Source organism: Crinia signifera, chromosome 1 (assembly GCF_055691185.1).
Source record: "Crinia signifera chromosome 1, ASM5569118v1, whole genome shotgun sequence".
NCBI classification, from domain to species: Eukaryota; Metazoa; Chordata; class Amphibia; order Anura; family Myobatrachidae; genus Crinia; species Crinia signifera.
The window spans coordinates 77927652-77954965 of record NC_139217.1 but is presented as its reverse complement, the minus strand read 5'-3'; the positions used below and the strand labels follow the sequence as shown (position 1 = coordinate 77954965).

Sequence of the window (27314 nt, the reverse complement as noted above, 5' to 3'; positions counted from 1 at the left end):
GAAAAAAGGAATTTGGTACTCACCGTTAATTCCCTTTCTCCGAATCCGTAGGGGACACTGAAGTACTACGCTGGGGATTGAGTGGTGTATTGGAGGAGTCGGCACTTTAAGAAACTTTGAAGTGTAGCATGGCTCCTCCCCCTCTATCCCCCCCTCAGACTCCAGTCTTAGTTAACTGTGACCGAGAGGAGAAAAGAGACCAGGGAATCTCTGACAGAGAGAGAGACGGACAGAAAACAGAACATAACATGCTGTAACAATAACTGCAGACAATCGTATGCACACAACAATCACGCATACAGATTGAACAACCCTACACAGGCTAGAACAGCGCCGGGAGGGCGTTCAGTGTCCCCTACGGATTCGGAGAAAGGGAATTAACGGTGAGTACCAAATTCCTATTTTCTCCTTCATCCTAAGTGGACACTGAAGTACTACGCTGGGGACGTCCCAAAGCCATCCCCACGGGTGGGAAGGTGCTGGTCATCCTGTAGTACCGCACGGCCAAAACTAGAAGAGAAGGCCGCAAACGTGTCAAACCTGTAGAATTTGATGAACGTGTTTGGACCAGACCACGTCGCTGCTCTGCACAGTTGAGTCAGAGACACGCCTCTAGCTGCCGCCCAAGACGGACCCACAGACCGTGTGGAATGAGCTGACACCCTTGAAGGCGGGACTTGCGAAGCCTGTATATAAGCTTGCTTTATGGTCAAACAGATCCACCTTGCTAAGGTTTGTTTGGAGGCCGGCCAACCTCGCTTGGCAGTAGCATAAAGCACAAAATGAGTCCGACTTCCGTACCTCTTTGGTTCTGTTCACATAGACCTGTAACGTGTGAACTACATCCAGAGATTTTAAATCACCTGTCAATGCTGGCACAACAATAGGCTGGTTGAGGTGATACGCAGACACAACCTTCGGCAGGTAATCCATTTTAATGCGGAGTTCCGCCCTATCTGGGTGAAACACGAGATACGGTGACCTGCATGACAAAACGCTTAGGTCTGACACCCTTCGCGCTGAAGCCAGAGCTAACAGCATAATCGTTTTCCACGTGAGAAGACGATCAATGGATTCCAGAGGCTCGAAGACACTGGATTTAAGATAATCTAGAACCAGTGGCAAATTCCAAGGCTCCTCCGGGGCACGAACCGGAGGCTGGAGCCGTAGAAATCCATTCAGGAAGGTTTGGACCTCCAGAATGACCGCCAGACGTCGATGGAAAAATATTGACAAGGCCGACACCTGGACCTTAAGCGAACCCAGGCGAAGGCCTGCCTTAAATCCAGACTGCAAAAACCGGAGTACCCGGGACAGACCAAAAACAGAAGTGGGTAGCTTACGGCGTTCACACCAAGCTACATAAGCTTTCCAAATACTGTGGTAGTGACGGGAAGTGACCTCCTTCCTGGCCCTCATCATCGTTGGAATGACAGACTTTGGGATACCCCTTCTACTCAACAGCGCGGCTTCAACAGCCACGCCGTCAAACACAACCGCGGTAAGCCTTGGTAAACGAACGGCCCCTGTAGAAGAAGGTCGTCCCTTTGAGGAAGAAGCCAAGGCTTGTCTATCAGGTGCCCCTGAAGGTCGGCGTACCACGGGCGCCGAGGCCAATTTGGTGCCACCAGAATGACTGTTGCTGATTCTTGTTTTATCCGTTTGAGTACTCGTGGAAGTAAAGGCAACGGAGGGAATAGATAAATCAGGGAGTAATCCCAGGACGCGGTTAGGGCATCCGATGCCACCGCCGTCGGGTCCCGAGCCCTGGAGCAGTACCGGGGAAGTTTGTGGTTGTGCTTCGACGCCATCATATCTAGTTGGGGAACTCCCCAACGATGGACAATCTGAGCGAAGACTTCCGGGTGTAGGCCCCATTCCCCCGGATGGACATCCTGGCGGCTCAGGTAATCCGCCTCCCAGTTGTCCACCCCCGGTATGAATACTGCTGAGAAGGCGATGGCGTGCCGCTCTGCCCACTGCAGAATCGGTCGGACTTCCTGCATTGCCTTGCGGCTGCGAGTCCCCCCTTGGCGATTGACATATGCCACCGCCGTGGCATTGTCTGACTGGATTCTTATCGCCCGTCCCCTGAGGAGGAGGTCTGCACTGAGTAATGCCAGGCGGATCGCCCGAAGGTCCAGGATATTTATTGGAAGCTCTGCTTCTTGGTGAGACCAGCGACCTAGGAAATGTTGGCCCAGTACAACTGCCCCCCAACCTCTGAGGCTCGCATCTGTTGTAACAATGGATCAGTCCCATACTCCAAACCGTCGTCCCTCCAGCAGGTTTGGTGTATGGAGCCACCAATGTAGAGATAGGCGACTGCAAGGGGACAAAACTACTCTTTTGTGCATGTGCACATGTGAACCTGTTTGAGGAGATCTAGTTGGAAGGTCCGGGAGTGGAACCGTCCGAATGGTAGGGCCTCGAAGGAGACCACCATTTTTCCTAATAGGCGAATGCACAAGTGTACTGACACCTTGTGAGGCCTGAGGACCTGTCTGGTCAATTACTGAAGGGAGAGAATTTTGTCCATTGGTAGGAAAATCCTCTGTAGGGATGTGTCCAAAGTGATTTTTTGTAATTCAGGATCCATCCATGTTGCAGCAGTACTTTGCAACAGACCTGGATGCTCTGAAGTAGCAGGGCTTCGGACGGGGCTTTGATCAAAAGATCGTCTAAGTATGGGACCACATTCACCCCCTTTGTGTGTAGTAGGGAGACCATCACCACCATGATTTTGGTGAAGAGGCGTGGTGCGGAGGAAAGGCCAAAGGGCAGGGCCCGAAACTGGAAATGCTGTACCTTGATGGCAAAGCGCAGGAACTTTTGGTAATTTTCGTGAATGGGTACATGTAAGTAGGCATCCTTGATGTCTAAGGAAGCCATAAATTCCAGTGGTTCTAGACCGGTGACTACTGATCGAAGCGATTCCATCTTGAACTTTTGGTAGGCTATGTACCTGTTCAAGGTTTTTAAATTTAGTATCGGGCGGACCGTACCATCTGGCTTTGGCACCAGAAAAAGAGGTGAATAAAAGCCTTCTGCCCTTCTGGCTGTTGGAACTGGTATAATGACTTGAGCCGCCAACAACTTTTGAATCGCTTGGAGCAGAAGCAGACGGTCCTTTTCGACATGAGGAAGGCCCATGGTGAAAAATTGGTGAGGAGGGCTGTAAGCAAAATCCAGCTTGTAGCCCTGCTCGACAATTGACAACACCCAATTGTCTGTACAGGACGTTCTCCATATGTGCTGAAAGTCCCTTAGGCGACCTCCCACCCTGGGATCCCCCAGGAAGGATGGGAGACACTCATGCTGAGGGTTTTTCTGGGAGTTTGGCTTCAGGACGGCGGGTTCCTGCTGTTGAACCAGTGGCTGTGCCACCAAAACCCCTGCAAGTGGCAAAAGAACCCCGGGATTTTCCCCTAAATTTTGGGGCTCCCCGAAAGGAACGAAAGGAGGGTCCCTGAAAAGGTTTCTTTTGAGGGGGAGGGGCTGAAGATGGAAGGAAAGTGGATTTTCCTCCTGTGGCCTGAGAAATCAGTTTGTCCAGCTCAGGTCCAAAAAGGACCTCGCCTGTGAACGGTAATCCCTCTACCGCTTTTTTGATGTCTGCTTCTGCCTGCCAGGATTTGAGCCACAGGGAGCGCCTAGCTGTGACAGATAAGGCAGAAACCCTGGCTATTAAGGCTGCAGAATCTCTAGCGGCCTCCCCTATGTATGCTGCAGACTCACGCATCTGAGCGGACAGCAAAGCCAAATCCTCAACAGGCCTTTGCTCCTCTAGACCTTTTGATATGTCCTCGGCCCAGGATTCCATGGCTCTACTGACCCAGGAAATGGCCAAGATGGGGCGTAGAGTAACGCCTGCAGTGGTAAAAATATGTTTTAACCCCGCCTCCAGACGTCTGTCAGGAGCCTCTTTTAACGCTACTGCCCCTGGAATAGGCAGGGCTGCTTTCTTAGAAAGTTTAGACACCGAAGCATCTGCTAAAGGTGGGTTTTCCCACTTAGCCCTTGCCTCAGGTGAGAAGGGATAGGTCCCTTTAAAGCGTCTAGACAGTTGGAACTTCTTTTCCGGAGCCTTCCAGATGTCCAACAGAGGTTTGTCTAATTCTACAGATTCTGGAAAGCATACCGTCGCCTTAGTGGGGGGTCCAAAAATAGGAGTATAGGCCGGAGGATACGGCTCACCTACATTTAAGGTGAATTTGACAGCCTGTATAAGGGCGTCTAATCCTTGGGACCCCTCCTGTACTACCCCATCCCCCCCATCTGCTTGAGGGATGGGGTCATCCTGCAAGTCACCATAGTCACCCAGGGGGTCGTCCTGCTCATCCCCCCGTAGCAACAAGGGGATGGCTCTTTTAAGAGAAGGGGGGGGAATGCTTGCAGGCTGACTGGATGTAGCTTTTACCAGGGAGTCCACAGATTTTATGAGGTCCCTGGCCCAGGAAGGTTCCGCCGAACCCATGGAAGCCAGCTGTGAGTGTAACACTTCCCTATCCCTGCGTGACGCAGCTAATTCTGCTGCTAGGGTAGATAGTACACTGGTGACCCCTTCCACATTAAGTATGGAAGAAGGAGCCTTTTCTTCATCTTCTCCCTGACAATCTTTGCACAGGGTGACACCCTTAACGTGCTGTGTGAACTGTTCATTGCACTGTGTGCACACAATTAGTTTTTGTTTAGCCTGAGATTTAGCAGCCATATTGAAACCTTATATACAGCAGTCAGACAGCGGTACACACTGACTCACACACAATAATAAGGAGCAGAGAAGGAGAGAAGAGGTAATAGGGGGAGAGGAGCCTGCTTTCCCAGAATTATGCCCACCACAATATTAAACACTCCAACGGGGGAACCCAGTGGGAAAACCCCCTGACACTCACCCAGCGCAGTGCTGATGAGTTGGAGCAGCGCTCTGATGTCCTGTGCAGGAGATCCATGGAGGCACACCAGAAAGAACAGGCAGCGTGGGCTTAAAATGGCGCTCAGAGAATCAGGAGACCGGGAGTGCAGAGGCTCCGTCCCCCGTCGTCATCCGCTCAGCGCGCGCTGTGTACAGCGGCGCTGAGTTAGCTGCTGTTGCTTTTTTGCTGGACCAGCGCGCTTCTCTGGTCCAGCCGTCACCTCTGATGCCCCTGAGACCTCCGGCGGTGACGTGGCCACGGACCCGTAACACTGGCCGCGGGCGGCTGTGGCGGGTCCCCAGCGCCGGTGTGCTGGTGGCCGGGGTCAGTAGCGTGCGCCGCAGGCAGTGCCGCTCTGACCCTCCCGGAGGGCGTCCCACGTAGCAGGCAGCCAGCAGGGTCCCCTGGCTGCCTGTAACACTTCTAATAAATAAAAATTAATCAAAAATTAAAACTTAAGAGCCCCCCTAGACGGAGCCCTTGCCCAGGGAACCGACTCCTCTGGGCACTTAACTAAGACTGGGGTCTGAGGGGGGGATAGAGGGGGAGGAGCCATGCTACACTTCAAAGTTTCTTAAAGTGCCGACTCCTCCAATACACCACTCAATCCCCAGCGTAGTACTTCAGTGTCCCCTTAGGATGAAGGAGAAAGAGATATTTTACTGAATCTTGTCAATTGTATGCCTTTGTTGTGCTGACCACATATGTCATTCCTAGTTTAAAACTTTGCTTGCTGTACTTGGCAATAAAAAAACTTTGAGGAGTCTTCAAGATAAGAGGTTAAACAGCTTTGTGCATATATCTTTAATGATTCCTCTTCCAAAGACCATTAGGAGGATTTCAGATAGCATCTGTTGTTGCCTAAACCAGTGGTACCCAAATCCCAAACTGGGTGCAGTGGCACCCTAGGGTGCCTTGGTGGACTTGCAGGGGTGCCCTAAATTGATGGTCCATGAGTACTGTAATTGTAATTATTTATGAGCAATATAATAGACAAATTGTGGATAAACAGAAGGGAATTCTGTCCAATACCACATATCCGGTCCTAAGGATGAGATATAAAAATAATTTACTCAATATTTTTTTCTGAATTTATCAATGAGAAACTTTTGGGCTATGGGTGCCACTGGCCTAAACTCTAATATACTGACATAAAGGTGTAACTACCTCTTTAGCATCCATGACTGTCCCCACACCGACTGTTAATGCCATAGTCGGCACCTTAGAAAGATTGCCGTCAAAATATTTAGCATTTGCCAAAATGGTGTCCATTGCTAAAGTCTTTAGTCTTGTCCTGGATACCAAACTGGAACCCGGTTCATTAAAGGCAATATGGCCATCTGGACCAATACCTAGAAGTGCCAAAAAAAACCAACACCATTATAAAACAGTCTTTACCATTTCAGGAAATACAGGTTGAGTATCCCCTATCCGAAATGCTCGGGACCACGAGCATTCCGGATAGGGGAATTTTTCGGTTTTTGGAATAATTTTTTTAAGGCATACTTACCTGTCCCTTGATGGTGTCCGGTGGTCCCTCGGCGTCCACACAGTCCCCGGGCGTCCACAGCAGGCCTCCGGCATCTTCTCTGGGTCTCCAGCGGTCCCAGGAATGCATTGCGCGGGTGTGCGCGCGCGCACCGGTGACGTCACCGGCGCGCGCGCACACTCGCGCAAGGCATTCCTGGGACCGCTGGAGACCCTGGAGAAGATGCCGGAGGCCTGCTGTGGACGCCCGGGGACTTGGTAAGTATGAAAAGAGGGTTAGGGGTAAAAAAAAAAAAAATTTGAATGATTACAAAAACCACGGTTTTTGGAATAATTCGGATAATGGATGCACGGATACAGGATACTCAACCTGTAGTAGACAAAGACGTGTGCCTCAACTACTTGGCCCATTGGGAAGAGAAAACAAAGTAGAAGCAAACTATTATTTAAAACCTTCTTCTCAGGAGAATGAACAAACCAGGAGGTTCTAAATAGTGCTTCATTATTCCACACCATTCTCAGCATCTGTCTGCGACACAGGCAGGTACTTTACTGACAGACGTATTTCTGTCTATCTATTCATCAGTCTGTGCCTCAGTAGAACTTACAATCCATATTTACACACATACTGTATACACTAGGGTCAGATTTTGTCAGAAGCCAATTAACCTTCTAGTATCTTTTCTAGAGTATAGTGGCCTACACACGTGGCAACTTCAGCCCAGTGCTGAGCTACATACTTTAGCACAGACCGCTCACATCGCTGACCCACATGTGATGTACCGACCATGTGTGCTGAGCAATCTGTGCAAACTGATGTTTTTCCTATGCTTGCTAGTCGATCTAACTAGTGCATGTGCTGTCTATCTGAGCGGGCGATGGTGATGCACTGGACTGCGCATGGCCATCGCTATAGGGTGCACACGTGGAGTGACCCGTGCTTAATTTCTGAGCGATCCAGTTATAACAATTAGGCAAAAATCGCTACACGTGTAGGGGCCCTATGGGTGCAAACAAGAATACCTGTAAGAAACCCATGCAGACAGGTGAGAACAAATAAACTTCACACATACACAGTTATGATGGGAATCAAATCCAAGACCTCAGGCCTATGAGGTGGTATTGCTAACCATAACATCAACCGTGCTACCAGTTTAACCTTAGTAAAACTTTCAGCCATAACATGCTATCATTTATTATGTTTTTATGTTTTAGGTTGTGTTCACAGTTGGGTTGTATTGTTCTCCCTTTTAGGTCATTTTGTAACTTTTTTTTTTTTACATTTCTGTTTCAGATAGATAGAGTACGGGATGGCAAATCTATGCTAGGGATGTACAAAGAATTATTCAGCAAAGCGCTAAAAGAAAATTGGGAAGAGTTATTTGAAGGGAAGAATGCAGAGGAAATGTGGGATACACTAAAAAAATGTGCTCGAATCATTAACTATTAACTATAAATAAATACATCCCAAAAGTCAATAAGGGTAAATTCAATAAAAAAAAACCATCATGGTTGGACAAAAAAGTAAGGACAGCAATCAACAATAAAACAAAAGCATTTAAATGCTATAAAAATAACGTAAATGAGGAGGCGTTCAACAAGTACAAAGAAACAAACAAAATTTGTAAAGAGGTAATCAAAATAGCTAAAAGGGAAAATGAAGAGCGCATAGCCACTGAAATCAAAACTAACCCCAAGAAGTTTTTCAAGTACATAAATAGCAAGCGAATAATTAAAGAGAACATAGGCCCATTAACCGATATCAATGGTAAAAGTTTTACAGAGGATAAGGGAAAAGCCGAAATGTTAAATGGGTTCTTCCCATCAGCCAGATCTCAATATTGATTTCATGACCGATGAGATAATATTGAGGCTCAGTAAAATCAAAACAAACAAATCACCAGGGCCAGATGGGATCCATCCTAGGGTACTAATGGAATTAAGGGAGGAACTACCGACCCCTCTATGTTGCATTTTTTATAATTCACTATCATCAGGTAAGGTACCAAAAGACTGGAGAATAGCAGAGGTAGTGCCAATATTCAAAAAAGGGATGACCCAGCTAATTACAGACCGGTGAGCTTAACATCAATAAATGGTAAAATATTTGAAGGAATTTTAAGGGATGGTATCCTAGAATATTTAGACCTTTATAGTTTACTTAGAATTAACCAACATGGGTTTCGTGAAAAATCGTTCATGCCAGACAAATTTACTAGGCTTCTATGAGGATGTCAGCAAAAACCTTGATAATGGGAATGCAGTAGATGTGGTCTTCCTAGCTTTTGATACAGAACCACACAAGAGGTTGATAAATTAAATGGAAGACCTGGGATTAAGGGCAAATATCTGTAGATGGGTAGGGAACTGGCTGTGTAATAGAGAACAAAAAATGGTTGTGAACAGTGCCATATCAAATATGATACCAGTACTAAGTGGAGTGCCACAGGGTTCGGTACTAGGGCCCATCTTATTTAACATATACATTAACGATATTGGGATGGGGTTACTCAGCAATGTATCCATCTTTGCTGAGGACCACTGGAATCACATCGGGGAGGTTCCAAAGACCAAGCCCCGGGAGGGAGAGTGCTGAGGATTCTGTAGAACCAGACGACCAAAAGTTGAAGCCGAAGCTGCAAAGGTATCGAACTGGTAAAATCTTACAAACGTGTTCTGAGACGACCAAGTGGCCGCTCTGCAAAGCTGAGAGATAGAAGCCCCTCTCTCAGCGGCCCACGACGTACTCACTGATCTGGTAGAGTGCGCCGTCAAGGAGACAGGAGGCACCTGTCCCGCATGAAGATAAGCACTACGGATCGTCCACTTGATCCATCGTGCAATTGTCTGTTTTGACGCAGGCCACCCCCTGCGGAAAGCGTCATAGAGTACAAATAAGGAATCTGATTTGCGTATAGACCTGGTTCTTTTGACGTAAATCCGAAGAGCCCTGACCACATCCAAAGAGGATTGTTCCGGAGAATCTCCCTGGAAGGCCGGAACCACAATAGGCTGGTTAATGTGGTATGAAGATACCACCTTCGGAAGGAACCCGGCCTGAGTACGCAGTTCTGCTCTGTCCTCGTGGAAAATTAAATAAGGAGGCTTACAGAACAGAGCACTCAGCTCCGAAACCCGGCGAGCTGAGGCAAGGGCTAGCAAAACTACTGTTTTCCAGCACAAGAACTTCAGTTCCACTCTGTTCAGTGGCTCAAAGGTCTCAGACCTCAAGAAGGCTAGTACCAAATCCAGATCCCAAGGAGCTGTGGGAGGTACGAAGGGAGGCTGGACTCGAAGAACCCCCTGAAAAAATGTCTGTACCTCAGGCATGAGGGCTAATCTCTTCTGAAAGAGGACAGACAAGGCTGAGACCTGGACCTTAAGAGAACCCAGTCTCAGACCCCCGTCCAACCCTCTCTGTAAGAACAATAGAAGGCGGGACAACTTGAAGACTCGGAATGGCCAGCCCTTGGACTCGCACCAGCCCGCATATGAGCGCCATATTCTGTGATAATGCGTTGCTGAGGCCGGCTTTCGGGCCCTTAACATCGTTGGGATTACCGCTCTTGGAATTCCCCTCTCCCGCAAGACCTCGGTCTCAACAGCCACGCCGTCAAATGTAGCTGTGGCAGATTCTGATGAAAGAAGGGTCCTTGAAGGAGCAGATCCGGTCTGAGGGGCAATCGAACTGGCTCGTCTGCCAGTAACCTCTGGATGTCTGAGAACCACGTTCTGCGAGGCCACCAGGGCGCTATGAGAATAGCCTGCACTGGTTCCCTCTTGAGTCTCTTCAGTACCTGGCCCAGAAGTGGAAATGGAGGGAACAGGTAGACGAAACTGAACTCCCACGGAGCTGACAGAGCGTCTGCCGCTATGGCCTGAGGGTCTCTTGTACGTGCCAGGTATGCTGGTAGCTGGTGGTTCTTCTGAGACGCCATCAGGTCCACCTCGGGAACTCCCTACCTGTCGGTGAGCTCCCGAAACACCTCGGGGTTGAGAGACCACTCGCCTGGGTGTAGGTCCTCCCTGCTGAGTAAATCGGCCTCTAGATTTTCCCGGCCTGGAAGGAATACCGCCAGCAGAATTACTCCTGACCGTTCCGCCCACTGAAGAATCTTCCTTACTTCCTTCATGGCCATGCTGCTTCTCGTGCCGCCCTGCCTGTTCACATAGGCGACTGCCGTGGCATTATCCGACCTTATCTTTATGTGTTGACCCTGAAGAAACTCCTGAGCCTCCAGCAGAGCATTGTATATGGCTCTGATCTCCAACACATTGATGGACAAGCGACTCTCCTGCAGGTCCCACCTGCCCTGGAGACAGAGGTGAAGCACTACGGCACCCCAGCCGCGGAGGCTTGCGTCCGTCGTCAAGACAATCCAGTCCTGGACTGCAAACCGACGACCCTCTATCAAGTTCTTTCTGTGTCGCCACCACAGTAGTGAATGTCTCGCCTCGGCCGACAAGTGGATCCTTCTGTGAAGATTCAGGTGCGAGCCCGCACCCTTTCTGAGAAGATCCCACTGAAACGGTCTTGAGTGGAAACGTCCCCACGTCAGAGCTGGGAAGGCTGCCACCATCTTCCCCAGAAGTTGCGTGCACAGATGGAGGCTGATCTTCTGTGGAAGTAAGATCCTCTGAACTAGGAGCAAAATCGCCTGGACCTTGTCTTCCGGCAGGAAGACCCTCAGAGCCTCTGTGTCTAGCCAAAGACCTAGGAACAAGATCCTCCTGGATGGGACTAGAGAGGATTTCTTGAAATTCATTATCCACCCCAGGCTGGTGAGCGTCTGAGTAGTTAACCTTGCATGACTCTCCAGTAGCTCCCTCGTTGGAGCCTTGATTAGGAGATCGTCCAAATAGGGGATGATTGTCACCCCCTGACATCTGAGGTATGCAATGGCTACTGATAGAGTCTTTGTGAATACTCTGGGAGCTGACGATAATCCGAAGGGCAGAGCCCTGAACTGAAAATGATCCCGACCTATGGCAAAACGGAGAAAGGCCTGGTGAGAGATCCAAATCGGGATGTGTAGGTAAGCATCCTTGATATCCAAGGATATCATGTACTCCCCTGGTTCCAATGAAGCAATCACTGAGTGGATTGATTCCATCTTGAATGGTTGATATGAGACTAACAGATTCAAAGGCTTTAGGTTGAGAATGGGCCTGACTGACCCATCCGGCTTGGGAACTACAAAGAGGGTTGAGTAGTACCCTGTGTTCCTCTGAGCTGCTGGGACTGGCATGATGACCTGAGCCTCCAGCAAGATCCGAATGGCCTCTAGCAGGCTCGTTCTCTTTTCCTGAGATGTTGGTAGAGCCGTTGTGAAGAGCGGTACCGGAGGAGTGGCCTCGAACTGAATACGGTACCCCTCTGAAACTACCCTGCGAACCCAAGGATCCTCCGAAAGGGAGAACCATTGGGTTCCGAAGGCCAACAGACGGGCACCTACCGGTAAACTGCTGACGGAAGCTGGTAAACCGTCATGCCACCGGCTTCTGCTGGGGCTTAGGTTCCTGGACTCTTGGAGCAGCCTGAGGACGGGCTCTGGCTCTGGCACCTCTGGATGACTGGAAGCCTCTTCCTCTGCCCCGGAAGGGGCGATGAGTCCGAAAGGACTGAAAAGACGGACCTGCGAACTGTCGTCTAGGAGGGGGAGGAGCTGCAGACGATAGGAAAGCCGACTTCCCCCCCGTCGCTTGTGAGATCCACTTATCTAATTCAGGGCCGAAGAGGATGTCCCCAGAAAAGGGAAGACCCTCCACAGCCCTCTTAGATTCCGCGTCCGCCTGCCAAGAGCGAAGCCAGAGGGCTCGCCGCGCAGAAATGACGCTTGCTGAGATTCTAGAAGAGATCAATGATACATCCTTATCCGCCTCTCCTAAAAACATAGCAGACTCCCTAATGTGTTCTGCTAAGCAGCGTATCTCATCCATAGGCATACCTGCCTCCAATCCCTCGATGATTAACTCCGCCCATTTGACATTTGCCCTATTTACCCAGGCCGAAACTATTGCCGGTCTGAGCTGAGTCCCTGCTGCTACATAAATGGCCTTGAGAGTAGCCTCCATCTTTCTATCAGAGGGATCCTTCAAGGCCGAAGCCCCCGGGACTGGCAGTGTCGTCTTCTTGGACAGCCGGGAAACTGAGGTGTCCACCGGAGGCGGAGTCTCCCACTTGCTTAGGGCGGCTGGCTCAAAGGGATACAGAGAAATAAAACGTCTGGGAATCTGGAACCGTTTGTCCGGGTTCCTCCATGCTGCCACAAGCTGATCCTGATTTGGGCAGGGAAAGACTACTGATGCTTTCTGAACCCCACCAAACAGATCAAATTCCTGCGGCTCTGGTCTGGGATCCTCCGGTAAACGAAGAACCTCCTTTACCGCCATAATAAGAGCCTCTATCCCTAAAGGAGTAGGTTCTCCCTCAGGAATGACATCCTGAACCTCTTCCCATTCACCATCCTCCATTTCGTGAAATGGATCCTGTTCCTCCTCTAAATCATCCTCCACAATAATAGCCTGATAAGGTCGCTTATTGCTGGATGTGGAAGGCCTCTCTGGTCTGTTCATGGAGCTAGCTAACCCCTCCACAGACCTTGCTAGGGCTGTAGCCCATGAAGGCTCAGCTCTGCGAGCCAGCGCCAACTCAGAAGTGAGTTTTGACATAGTTCCCACTAAGGTTGAGGCCCACTGGGGCGCCTGAGACCCCGCCAGTGATGCAGATTCAGCACCTGAACATGACTGACAAACAGTGGCATTACCCTCAGCTGTGTATTGAGAAAACTTTGCTGTGCAAACAGTACAAGCGAAAACCTTCTGAGAGGCTTTGGACTTGCCCGTCATGATCCCTGCTCGCCCGGTCCAATACAGCGTGCGATACAGAATCTTACACCCACACACACACTGAGTACAGATACACCTCTCACAAGCCAAAAACCTCAGGGTTCCGTGAGACCTGGAGGAGAATGAGCCCTGTTACACCAAGACCAATACAGCGTAACACGCTGTGTCAGTGATAAACCTCTTTCAGAGCCTTCTAAGCTGCAGTCACCTGTGAACAGGAAAGAGTCAGCCTTACTGTGTATCTGCGTAATGGCCGCGCCATGCCCGCCTCAAGCGTGTCCCCTCTCCCTTTTACCTAGCCAGCGTGTGCAGACCTGACAGCGCCCAGAGCCACCCGCTTGGTAGCGCTCCTCCGTGTAACGGCACCGGCACCTAGATCTGCCGCGTGAGACCTGTACACGAGGACGCGCCGTCTGTCAAGATGGCGGCGCCTCACAGCGCTGCAGGGAACCGCGTACAGCGCGGCAGACGGGGAGCAGGGGACGGCGTGTGGAAAGAGCGCTCAGCGCCTACTCACCACCGGAGGCTTCCACGTCGTGACTGGCGTCCCCTTTGCTGGAGGGGCGGCAGGAGCACGGAACTCGTGCAGGCAGGCACCTTTAGCGAGGTCCTGACTGACGACCTAGATCTCCAGGGGCGCTGAATACCCGGACCCACACCTTTCAATAGGTGGGGAAGGGATTCACAACTACTACCAAGTAAAAAGTACTTGTAAAAAAATATATCTAGCAAAAAACTTGAAAAAAGTGCAGGAGCAGAAAAACTGTGACCTAACTCCCTGGCACAATTTTCTCACTGGGGGATTGTGGGTCTTAGAGGAGAGGAGCCAGTATCCCCTAATTAATATTAAGAAGTGCCTAGCTCCCAGCATTCCCAGCTCTAATACCCGATGTGATTCCAGTGGTCCCTGCTGCATGTCAGAGAAATATATCAAGGGCCAATATAAGGAACTGTCAAGCACCCTTTTTTCTGCAAAAAAGGAATCTAGGACACGAGTTTAGATTAGAAGAAAGAAGATTTTGTTCCCTCAAAAGAAAAAATTTCTTTACGGTCAGAGCAGTCCAACTGTGGAACTCTCTTCCTGGAGAAGTGGTGTCGGCAGACACAATAAATATGTTTAAAATAAGGTTGGACAAACATTAATTGGTTAAAAAGATCCAGGGGTACAAATAAGAATCGTTTTCTGTCTTTAAAATGAATCATATTCTGTCTTTAACAAGGGATAAGCTATTAAAACCTAGGTTGAACTTGAGATGGACGCAAGTCTTTATTCAGCCTTATTTACTATGTAACTATGTAAAGACGGTACACATGGTAGCTGCTGAACAGATGATGTAGGGAATACCTCCAACAAACAGCTCAATGCCTCCAGCTTCCTTAATTTTTTTCTCAAACTCCTCACATTCCGCCTGCAGGTCGGTGGCATTCCCATCCAGGATGTGCGCATTATTGGGGTCAATATCGATGTGCTTGAAGAAATTGTTCCACATGTATGAATGGTAGCTCTCAGGGTGGTTCCTGGGAAGTCCTGAAAGCAAGCAACATACACACCTTAAGAGATACTAATACAGCAGAAGATTATTTAGTGCAAGTATTAGACGTTTCTTAACATTGTCAATGGTTATTCACTATGCCATATGTATGGTGCTGACAAGGATAGAAGCTGTAAATATAGACATCTATAAAACCTTACAGTAAAAACATACATATCACAGTTATTAATGTTTGTAGTAACTAAAGGATCAAATTGTATGTAGTCAAAAACCATTTCAGGCAAACCAAATATTTTATGAATAAAACAATAAAACTACCCCCCCCCCCCACCAACCCCCCCACCCACACACACACACAAGATACAAAAAAAAAAAAAAAAATCAATTAACTGTAAAAGCACTAATATATTGGCATATCTGCAGGTTGTCCAGTCAGTCGTTACTTGGTTCTTTGTTATTTGAAGACACTGCAACCAACAATTATACCTTTATGTTAATACTATAATAAGTCTTACCAAGTGGTACCAAAGTCAATACTGTACCAAAGGCACCAAAGCCAATAACAGATCACACAAACTTGAACAATGCAGTAACTTTGGGGGAGCTGGTCTCTCTTCATGAACCCAGATTCGCTCTTCATGCAGCATCTGCAAAACCCTTGATCTGTAGCAAATAATGGGGGGGGGTATGCTGGCCCATTCGCGGTTAGATCGACCGCATAACGACATACGGGATTGAATGTCCCGCCTGCTGATGGACGCAAAGGGGGCGTGGCTGCGAAAATGGCCGTGGATTGTCGATCTGCGGCCTGGATCACGACAATCCACGGCCGTTATCGGCAGAACGTGCCCGACAGCTTCTGAAGTCGGGACCATTCTGCCATGATCCCGCATCAATGCTGTCGTTAAAGAAAAAAAAAACATACTTGTATATTAGCAGGGCGCCCATTAGGTAGTTTGTGTAGTGGTGTATTGAGAATACCAATACACCACTATGCTGGCTATGTAAACTACGTAACTTATTTATTTATAGTTTCTTATATAGCGCAGCAGATTCCGTTGAGCTTTACAATAGTAGACAGTGATATAACAAACTGGGTAACAACAGACAGACTTGGAGGTAGGAGAGCCCTGCTGCAAGCTTACAATCTATAGGGATATAGGGGGGAAACACAAGGACAGGCACCAGTAATAGCATAGCAGTCCCACCAAGTTACAAGTCCAGAAGGGAAGCTATATAATACATAAGTGCCTCAGAGGGTTATGCATGTGGTACCTAAATATGATAGGCTTTCCTGAAGAGGTGAGTTTTCAGGGAACGCTTGAACGTTTGGAGGCTAGTAGAGAGTCTTATTGTGCATGGAAGGGCATTCCATAGAGTGGGAGCAGCCCGATGAAAGTCCTGTAATAGTGAATGGGAGCTAGTGATCCATTCAGAAGAGAGACGCAAATCTTGTGCAGAGCGGAGTGGTCGAGATGGGAGATATTGTGTGATAAGTAGAGAGATATATGCTGGTGCAGTATGGTTAATAGCTGTATATGCTAGTAGAAGTGTTTTATATTGAATACGGTAAGATACAGGTAACCAATGGAGGGACTGGCTGATCGGATCAGCAGACGTTGAGCGTCGTGCAAGGAAGATCAGCCTAGCAGCAGCATTTAAAATGGATTGTAGTGGTGAGAGTCTGTTCTTGGGAAGACCAGTTAGGAGACTATTGCAATAATCAATGCGGGATATAATGAGTGCATGGATAAGAGATTTAGTAGTGTCTTGTGTGAGATACGGTCGTATTTTGGATATGTTTTTTAGATGCATGTAACATGATTTGGAGACAGATTGAATGTGAGGAAGAAAGGACAAGTCAGAGTTAAGGATGACCCCTAAGCAACAAGCTTGTCAAGTTGTCAACAGTGATGGAGATATCGGGATGGCAACTGATCTTAGTTGGCGGGATTATAAGTAATTCTGTTTTGGAAATATTGAGTTTGAGTTGGCGAGAAGACATCCAAAATGAGATGGCAGAGAGACATTCAGAGACTCGGCCCAAAACCACTGGTGACAACTCTGGGGTTGATAGATAGATTTCAGTATCATCCGCATATAAGTGATACTGAGATCCGAAAGAGCTGATTAGTTTGCCAAGTGAGGAGGTATAGATTGAGAAAAGCAGAGGACCTAAGACTGAGCCGTGCGGAACCCCGACTGACAGAGGTAGTGAAGAGGAAGTAGAGTCAGAGAAGCGAACAGTGAAAGAGCGATCAGATAGGTAAGATGTGAACCAGGAAATGGCTGTATCATTAAGACCTAGGGAGTGTAGTGTTTGTAAAAGGAGAGTGTGATCCACAGTGTCAAACGCAGCAGAAAGATCTAGAAGAATAAGCAGTGAGTAATGGCCTTTAGACTTAGCAGTTACCAGATAATTCACCTCTTTAGTCAGTGCTGTCTCAGTGGAGTGTTGAGAGTGAAAGCCTGACTGAAGCGGGTCCAATAGGGTGTTAGAGTTAAGAAAGTTTGTGAGGCGAGAGTAGACAAGTCTCTCGAGTAGCTTGGAGAGGCATGGGAGCTGAGAGATAGGACGATAGTTAGAGAGAGTTAGGGTCAGAATTGTGTTTTTTCAGAATGGGAGTAATCACTGCATGTTTGAGCAGAGACGGAAAAGTACCAGTAGCAAGAGAGAGATTGCAGATTTTAGTTAAGGTTGGAATAAGCACAGAAGATAGATTTTTAATGAATTGTGCAGGTATAGGATCAAGAGGAGAGGTATTAGAGTAGGATGATAAGAAGAGTGCGGATACTTCCTTTTCATTTGTGGGCTCAAATGAAGAGAAAGTGCCAAAGGGTTCAGGTGTGGAAGAAAGCGGGTTAGAGGTTGTGGAGCATACCATTTCATCTCGGATGTTATCAATCTTGTCCTTAAAGTAGGAGGCAAGTTCTTGTGCACTGATGGTAGCCGGTGGGGGAGGAGGGGGAGGGTACAGAAGAGACTTAAAAGGTGTTAAAAAGTCGCTTAGGGTTGGTGGCATGAGAAGAGATGGGTAGTATGTTTGTTTGGCCATGTCCAAAGCATTGCAGTAGGAGTGGTAGCTAGTCTTATATGTGAGGAAATCAGTCATATTATGAGATTTACGCCATTGTGTTCTACTTTACGTGACTGATTTCATAGTTGTCTTGTTGTTTTGGAGTGCCATGGTTGGCATCTAAGCCTACGTGGGGTATAATGGGTAGCTGGAGCCACTTCATCAAGGGCTGTTTCAAGAGTCAGGTAGAGGTGGGAAACAGCAGAGTCAGGAGAGGTAAATGTAGAAATTAGTGAGAGCTGTTGTTGGAGGGAGGTGGAAAGTTGTGAAAAATGAATAGCATTAGTATTTCTGCGGGTTAGAGTAGGCTTGTATGATTTCTGTGTCACTGAGCTTGAGGTAATGGAGGAGTGAGAGGGTAATCAGAGAGAGGGAAGGGAGTGTTAGTAAAATCAGAGACTGAGCACAGCCTGGTGAAGATAAGGTCAAGGCAGTGGCCTTCCTCATGAGTAGAGGAGTCAGACCACTGGGAGAGGCCGAGAGAGGAGGTTAGAGAGAGGAGTTTGGAAGCATGCAAAGATGGTAGACTGTCAATAGCAATATTGAAGTCACCCAGGATGACAGTGGAGATGTCAGAGGATAAGAAATGGGGGAGCCAGGCAGAGAAATCTTCCAGAAATTTAGATTTAAGAAGCCTAGGAGGGCGATAGATAGCAGCAACACACAGAGAGAAAGGGGAAAAAACTCTAATGGAGTGTACTTCAAATGATGTAAATGTGAGTGAAGAAATTGGTGGTAGAACTGAGTATGTGAAGGCTTGTGACAGCAATATACCAACCCCAACCTCCTTTATAGTTACGAGGCCTGGAGGTGTGAGTGAAGTGGAAACCACCATGTGACAGCGCTGCAGGCGAGACGGTGTCTGATTGTGTGAGCCAGGTTTCTGTAATGGCCATCAGATTGAAGTTGTGAGAGATGAAGAGGTCATGGATAGATGTTAATTTATTGCAAACAGAGCGTGCATTCAATAGGGCACATGTAAGTTGTTTGGTGTGTGGTGGGAGGCATGTGATATTTATGTTATGGCATGTTAGATGAATTTCTAGGCTTAGAAGCAATGACATCTGAGTGGGACAGGTGGTTGGGGCCTGGGTTTGGTGATATGTCACCAGCTAATAAGATTAGAAAGGAGAGATAGATATAGGTGGATGTTTGCAGTTTTGTGTATTGGTGATGGGATGTGGATGTGAAAGTACAAGTAGAGAGGTAAGTAAAGAGCTCATGAGTGTTTAGAAGAGGGGAGTGAATAATGGAAGAGGCAATGTGCACTGAGTGGTGAGTGTCAGGGAGATTACAGGATGGTTGAAGTTTGGCGAGTATGCCATGTAATTAAGGGCCTTATTCGAGTTCACTCTTTCAGACAAAATCCTTCTTAGATGGACAAAACCATGTGCACTGCAGGGGGGCAGATGTAACTTGTTCAGATCTAATTAGATTTGGGTGGGGTTTTACTTCAAAGTGAGATCTATATTGCAGTGTTAAAATAAAGCAGCCAGTATTTACCCTGCAAAGAATCACCAAATCTATTTCCATCTGTACATGTTACACCTGCCCCCCTGCAGTGCACATAGTTTTGTCCATCTAAGAAGGATTTTGTCAGAAAGAGTGAACTCGAATAAGGCCCTAAATGAGAAGTAGCATTGTGGTGAGCATGATGTGATAGTTTGTATGTTGGTGACCAGGTTAAGTCGAGTGGATATTGTTTTGAAATAATGTGGAATAAGTATTGTATTTACCTTGTTTGATGTTGTTCAACTGTTTTATAACTGTTCTTTATAAGTAAATCCCACTTTGTATATTTCTCACTTAGTAGATTTCTCAATTAAAGAACTGCCCAGGCAGAGCTCATAGGGGTTTATGCAGAGCAGACTGCTGGGACTTGTAGTGAAACAGACCTGTTTAAATCACATACATTGTATACAGCTGCAATGGGCTCATATGGGTTTATGCAGAGCGTAACCTGTTCAGGAGCTGTGCTAGTACACAATGGTTCATATCCCCACTACCCAAGTCATACCCCCATTATCCACCTGGGCGTGGAGTTAATTTTATCAACACTTGATAAAATTAACTCCATGCCCACGTGGATAGTGGGGATAGGATTGTGTTAGTGGGTGAAATGTGTGTGTGTGGGTGTGTGTGTGTGTAGTGCTTTATACTTACCCTACGGGCCGGCAAACGTCCATCACGATCCCCGCAGCGATGTCCCCGGCGCCAGCAATCCCCTCCTCCGGCACTCGTCTCCTCCATGAAACCCCGGCAGCAGCGTTCCCCTCCTCCGGCAGCCTCCTCCATGACACCCCGGCGGCAGCGTTCCCCTCCTCCGGCAGTCACTCCCCAGCACCAGCAATGTACGCAATTAGCGTAGTGCCACTGGGGGAGCAGGGAAACCATGTGATGCTCCCCCAGCGGCAGTAAGCTGAATTGAGTACATTGCTGGCGCCGGGGAGTGACTGCCGGAGGAGGGGAATGCTGCCGCCGGGGTGTCATGGAGGAGGCGCTGACAACATACCTTAGGCTACATTGTCAGCGTAGCCTAGCCAGGCGCCCTGCTAATATGTGTGTAGTGCTTTATACGGTACTTCTTTACTTTCACGGCGCCAGCATGGCGCCGCACGTACTTCCGGGTTACGCTCGCCACTAACTAAGTAAAATAAACTAAGTTAACGCCATGCCAACATGGATAGTTCATACCTCCACTATCCATGTTGGCATGGAGTTGATTTTAATTAGCGTGGCGAGCGTAGCAAGCCACCGAGCCCGCAGCGTGGGCGAGCGAAGCGAGCCCCGCAAGGGGACTCTGACGCGCGGCGCCATGCTGGCGCCGTGAAAGTACAGAAGTACCCTTTATACTTACTTAACGTCCATCACGATCCCCGCAGCGATGTCCCCGGCGCTGCGGGTATCGTGATGGACGTTAAGTAAGCAGGGCGCCCGGCTAGGCTACACTGACAAGCTATGGTTGTCAGCGTAGCGTAGCCAGGAGCCCTGCTAATACACAAGTACCAAAAAACATTGGATCTCCACCATTGATAGCAATATCCTGGTCAATTGCAATCCCCAGGGCCAGAAGTATTAAACTTAAAAAGTGATAAAATGTAGAGTGATAAACCAACAGCCAATAAGCTCTTAACGTCATGTCACAAATGTGTTTAAAAAAAATGAAAGGGATGAGCTGATTGGTTGGTGGTTTATCACTCTCCATTTTATCACTTTTCAAGGCTTAGTACTGTACATCTCATCTGACATGGTAAAGAGAAAGGAACAGGCTTTACCGCATAAGAAGGTACGGAAGTATACATAATAGATAGCTACAGATAAACATAACAGAAAATATGTATTTAGCAGAATGATTCACTCCAGGTAGATATCTCATACAAACCTCTGTTTATAATATTGGAAAACGACTACAACTCACCAACGTACTCGTCCATATTGAATGTCTTCACATATTTAAATGAAAGGTCCCCACTTTTGTGATACTCAATAAGTTTTTTGTAAGATCCTAAAGGGGTGCTGCCTGTACAAAAGCAAATTTAAATGTCAAATAGTAAACAGACAAAAAAAAATCATTACAGAAACAAGCATATCACTGTAGAAATGTTGGGTACAGTGTGAGGTGCATGTTGGCACAGTGGTTAGCATTGCTCCTTCACAGGGCTGGTCCAATGGGTTCTATTCCATCCAGGGCAGTACATGTTAGAGCAGGCATGTCCAAAGTCAGGCCCAGGGGCCAATTGTGGCCCGCGCTGTCATTTCAAGCGGCCCGCAGCCTCCAGCTGGAAGCGGGCAGAGCATCAGATGTGGGAAGCACAGGACACTAAAGGTGGGGCCCTGGCGAGCGCACCTTTACCTTGCTGTCTGCTGCAGTGAGGAGGTGCCGGCCGCCACAGTCAAATGTGTTTGGCGTCCTACCCCTGCTGCTTCAATCGTATATCACCCTACTCCACAATCACAGTGACAGCAGTATTTGGGGAGGGGGTCAGCAAGGGGGAAGCTTGCTCCCGTAACATGCAGAGCGGAGGAGGGCAGCAGCGGGAGCCCAAGCATCTGCTGTCCTTGCAGTGCCTGCTTTGCCTCTCCTTCCTCTGGTTCACACAAGGGGCTGGGAAACATACAGAGAAGGGAGGGGGCAGAGTGGGGGACATACAGTGAAGGAGGGTCAGGCTGGGGGACATACAGTGAATGGAGGCAGTGATGGCCATTAAGAGAAGGGGGGCAGGCTGGGGGACAGAGTGAATGGGTGCAGAGTGGGGAACATACAGTGAATGGGGGCAGAGTGGGGGACCATTCTGATGTGATTAATGATTCAAAGAATGTCAGGCTGAATGGTCGGCCCCCACACATTTACACTTCACCAAATCTGGCCCTCGTCGCAAAAAGTTTGGACACCCCTGTGTTAGAGTAAGGACTAAAAAAAATAAACCCTGTTCCTTTGGGACTGTAGTAAATGATTTTCATATAAGAACATATGAAAATACCCACCACATTCTTTGCAACGCGCACTATAAAATAGCAATATAAATCTTTGCTGGGGCTTATTTTAAAAATGTTGTTATTTAACATATAACTTATTTTGACTGCTTAAAATGAATCAGCAATGAGGGACAAGACAAAAAAAAACAAAAATAAATAATTAATCAGGCGAACACTAAATAGAATCTCTACAACCAAAATGTTGTACAGATGCAAATATCACTATATATATGGAGACTATTAAAGGAAAAATGTATACATCCTCACTGGAGGATTGCATCAGGCTGCTTGAATAAGGTCAATTGGGATAGAGAAGAATGTAAAAATATCCACTTGTTTCTGGTGTTTGTGCACAGGGACTAGGGCTTAGTACTGTACCCAGTATCCCCTAGGGCAGGGCTGGGCAACACCGGCCCTCCAGATGTTAATGAACTACACATCCCAGGATGCTTTGCATTAGTTTTGCGATGTGGCCATGCTGAAACTGATGCAAGGCATGCTGGGATGTGTAGTTCATCAACATCTGGAGGGCCGGTGTTGCCCAGCCCTGCCCTAGGGGTTTCCCAACCTAGGTACTCACTGAGCCTTTCACTGTGTAGATTTCAAGATTGGGCAACCAGTGTGGTAAGACTGTACTGCCATTATTAATCACAAATGAGAGAACAAAATCAGATTGCACCGTATGCTACTACTTTTCAGCAATTAACACCCAGTTACCCTGCCAATTAGAGCACTGCAGATTAATCCACATGACTGGTATGCTGAATGAGTGAGTACTGAAAGATAGATGCAATGTAAATATCAAGGGTATACACCAGGGACTTCTGTTTTCTATGGTTCTTCGCATATCTGACCACAGATGAGAGAGACAGGATGCAGTGACACCTTGAGAAAAAGCAGTCTTGAGTCGATAGCGCTCTATAATATCAAGCAGCCAGAGTCTATTAATAAATATGATTCAAATCCCATGAAACAGAAAATAATCCAGATATAATACTGTGTTATCCATGCAGACAGTTCATATGACAGAGATGCGACTGTGATACTCTGGAGAATGCAAGCAGGCAATGTACAATACAAAAGTAGAGTATTGTAGTTATGTTCTAAATGCCTCTAATTAGCCCCCAAAAAAGATGTGAATAAGCAAGAAAGTGTCATAGGAAGAGAGCAGACATTGCAGGGTGTATGGCTACTCATCAGCCCAAGTCCCAGACATTCCCTAAAAACAAAAAGGCACCAGCGCTGGCTGAGAAAATCAATAAAAGACCATTTGTTTAGTAAATATAAAATTAAAAACGCAAATCAAATCACATCGGTCACTAAACATCAAAAGGCACATACTCTATGTATCAAGGTGCTCCTGAGGAAGCTGGGAGACACACCAGGGAAACGTGTGGAGCTTATTTGCTACTCACCACCCCAAGATTCCTTTTTGGGCTGAATTAGGACAGTTATGGTATTTTATATCTACAATGTCTAGGTCTACAGTAATATGGTCGACAGTGAAAAGGTTGACAATGAAAAGGTGGACATACATTTTTCATGTTTTTTTTGGTGTCTATGTCGAGATAGGTCAACATGGACACCGTCTAAGTGTACCGCTTTTTCATGTTGACCTTTTGACCCAGTCGACCAATAGGGGTCGACCTTATGACTGTCGACCTAGAGTCAATCTATCATGAGTCTGGATACCAACAGGACTATCCTTCGAGTGCTTTACTAACTTACATTGAATTGACTAGGGATCTGTCCGGGACTACATCAAACAAAGATCTTCATGCTCCTATTTATCTGGAACCAATCAAGGACTGCCTAAAGGATCTAGTAATTCACTGCTTCTTATTTACTAACTGGAGGAAACCCAAGTCCTAGGGGATTTATTATTTTAAATTCATACGTGTCGGGGGCGTGGCTTGGCTGAGCAAGTAGAAGGATGCAGGGTGCTTGAGCTCCGCATAAATCCTGCTTTATATCCCACCTGCGGGAATTTGGACACTCCTGTCCTGCTCACCATGACCCCTAGTGCTTCTCTGCCACTGCTGGGCTGCTTGACATCCTCCTGTACGGATTGTAGTGGATGCAGCGGGACCCCTGGCCTGGTTCGCGCTGGCTCCAGTGCGCTTGCAGCCAGGCACCATCCTGGAAATTCTGTCCGCTGATACACATCTCCAAAACCTACTGCGGAGATTCCAGGTCATCAGCCGCAAAGATCCCGGGCAGAGGCCGGACACCGGCGCCATCCTGCTGCTGCTGCCCCTTGTGAGAGCCGGCTCCGGAGTTCCGGACAGCTAAACTCCCATCCCGCCGGGCCAGGTCTTCTTCACCGGCGATCTCCTGCTCTGCTAACACCGGTTCCCTGCTGTATCCTCCACATCCTGACGCCCAGAGTTGTGAGTGACCCTGCCGCGCATCACGGTGATAGGGAGAGGGTCACAGTCATCTTGGCCTGGGTGAACCTGCTATAACAGATGCCATTATCCATTTTGTCCGTGCTGGCTCGGGGCTGCCTGTCCCTCCTTGTTTATACAGGGACATTACACATAAAATGCTCTGTAAGTGAGCCTGATTCAATATTAAAAGGAGCACATTCTCTCTGCATCCACAACCTGTATGGTGGTGTTTTATCCTTCAATTGGGTGGGTGGGGGAGTTAGAAGGGGTTAACTAGATTGGTATAGATTAGTTATGATGTAGATGTCTCTATCCTGATGGTTAGGTGGGTATTATATTAGTCTAGCTGAGGACCACTAGCTGGGGAGGGAGGGTCTAACTAGGTTAGTATAGTTTAGGATATAGTATAGTTAGTGGAGTAGGGGTTATATGGTTAAGGGCTCCAGGTATGTCTATGTTGGGGGTAGGATATACAGGGTAGGCGGTTTTGGGGTAGGTTTGCTTTGGGAATCATTCTACTTTTTATTTTGGGTAGTTGGGCATATATTTTTATTCTAGGTTAACTTGGTCACTGCAAAATATAATAAGCGATCCCTACTAAGCGGGAGGATGCTGTTTACCCCAGTCTACAAATCAATATTTCACCATATGTTCTATAATGCTTTTGACTGGTCGGGGAATGAGGTACCATGATTGTTTTCTGGAGATATTCTGTATCCATGTGATATACAAACCTTGCTCATCCACATAGGACTGTATATTTATGCTGTATTTCCTCCTGACTACTTTGCAGTTTTACGTTGTTGCTCTAACTGCCCTCCTATATGTATGGGGTGTTTGTTTTATGCTAAAATTTCAATGAAAAATACTGAATTTACAAAAAAAAATAAAAAATTATACGTGTCTTTTCATGTTTAATAAACATAAATTATTATTTGGTATTTATTATAATAAATATATCTTAAGAAAGAAACGGTCATATATTGTTTTTCTCAGCCAGCGCTGGTACCTTCCCAAAAGGGGAACTGACAATCCTCATACCAGCCACGGTTGGTTTCCCACCCCACTATTAACTCTGACCTCATGATCCTATCTCTGTTGTATCAGCTGTGTGGGAGGCACAGTAACTATTAACATTAGGGAGGACAGTATGTACACACAATAAAAAGACAGCAGCTTTTCGGACCATAAATCTCAGTGAAATCCTTTAGCTGGGTACACATTATACAATATAGTTTACAAGGTCTGTACCCTCAAATCCAACCAATTGATGAACCAGGTTGGTCAAAACGTCCTACTGTATGTTCTGTGCATCAGATGGGATGAAGCCATTGCTGACACCGTACTGTTACGGGTGTGGTATGAGTCACCGACAGTCGGGATCCCGACAGTCATTATCCTGACGTCGGGATCCCGACTGCCTGGCCTCAGACAGCGTGGCCAGCGCAACAAAGCCCCTTGCGGGCTCACTGCGCTCGCCACGCTGCGGGCAAGGTGGCAAGCTACGCTCGCCACCTATTCTATTCTCCCTCTATGGGGGTCGTGGACCCCCACGAGGGAAAATAGCCGCCGGCCGTCTGTGTTTTTAACAGTCGGGATCCCGACGTCGGGTTAATGACTGTCGGGATCCCGACTGTCGGGACCCCGTCCGGCACCCACTGTTACATAAAGCAGGCACCAGCTATGTGTACGGTGATGCAATATATTGGGGCACATGTATTAAGCCTGGTGAAGAGTTAAAGTAGAAGGTTATAATGCACCAATCAGCTATGTTTGAAAATGACAGTTAGAAGTTGATTGGCTGGTGCATTTTCACCTTCTGGTGTTTAGGCAAGTATCCAGCTATACAGTGGGAAACAATTTAGGCAATGCATTTATTACCTGTGGGCAACCCAAGAGTGAAGTAATTGTCGGGTCCGGGATTAAACTGGATGATGCGATTACATATGTACTTGGCCGCCCACTCACTAGCCAGGGCATAGTCATCCAGAATCACTAGTCTCATGTTTGTTAGGAAGACCTCGGCCTGGACAGCATACGGCTCCAAATCTACAAATAAAGAGGAGACGCAGAAAGAGTTGTAAATACAGTGTAATACACAAATTCTGTAACCATTTAATAGCCTTGGTGGTGGTTGTCAAAAACACTATCGTTACAGTAACCCAGCTGCACACCTTCTAGATTGCGCTTGGATCCTTAAATCCACCTTATTCTAGCATTTAATAGCCTGGAAAACCTTAATGATACTTTCACACATGAGGTATAATGGTAAAATACTGTACATTCATTGGTATTTACAGATGTATTACTGCAATATAATGTATCCAGAAGTATGGCCCTTATACTGGTTTACTTGCAAAGGCAATTTCCTTCTCAAATGGACAAAACCATGTGCACTGCAGGGGGGCAGATGTAACATGTAGAGAGAGTTAGATTTGGGTGAGTTATTTTGTTTCTGTGCAAGGAAAATACTGGCTGCTTTATTTTTACACTGCAATATAGATCTCACTTTGAAGTAAAACCCCACCCAAATCTAATTCTCTCTGCACAAGTTACATCTGCCCCACTTGCAGGGTACATGGTTTTGTCCATTTGAGAAGGAATTTGCCTTTGCGAGTGAACCAG

At 47.3% G+C, this 27314-nt stretch overlaps 1 protein-coding gene across 1 annotated transcript in view; it reads right to left on the bottom strand.

Annotated features, from left to right (window-relative positions):
- GNPDA2 (glucosamine-6-phosphate deaminase 2) overlaps positions 1–27314 on the bottom strand; it is a 435608-nt gene that overhangs the window by 2936 nt on the left and 405358 nt on the right. Inside the window, exons 3-6 of the mRNA XM_083166699.1 lie at positions 26571–26738; positions 21242–21343; positions 14599–14781; positions 6084–6268 (exon numbers count right to left, since the gene is read on the bottom strand). Coding sequence (XP_083022825.1) covers positions 6084–6268; positions 14599–14781; positions 21242–21343; positions 26571–26694 — 594 coding nt within the window. The 5' untranslated portion in view covers positions 26695–26738. The remainder of the gene's footprint in view (positions 1–6083; positions 6269–14598; positions 14782–21241; positions 21344–26570; positions 26739–27314) is intronic.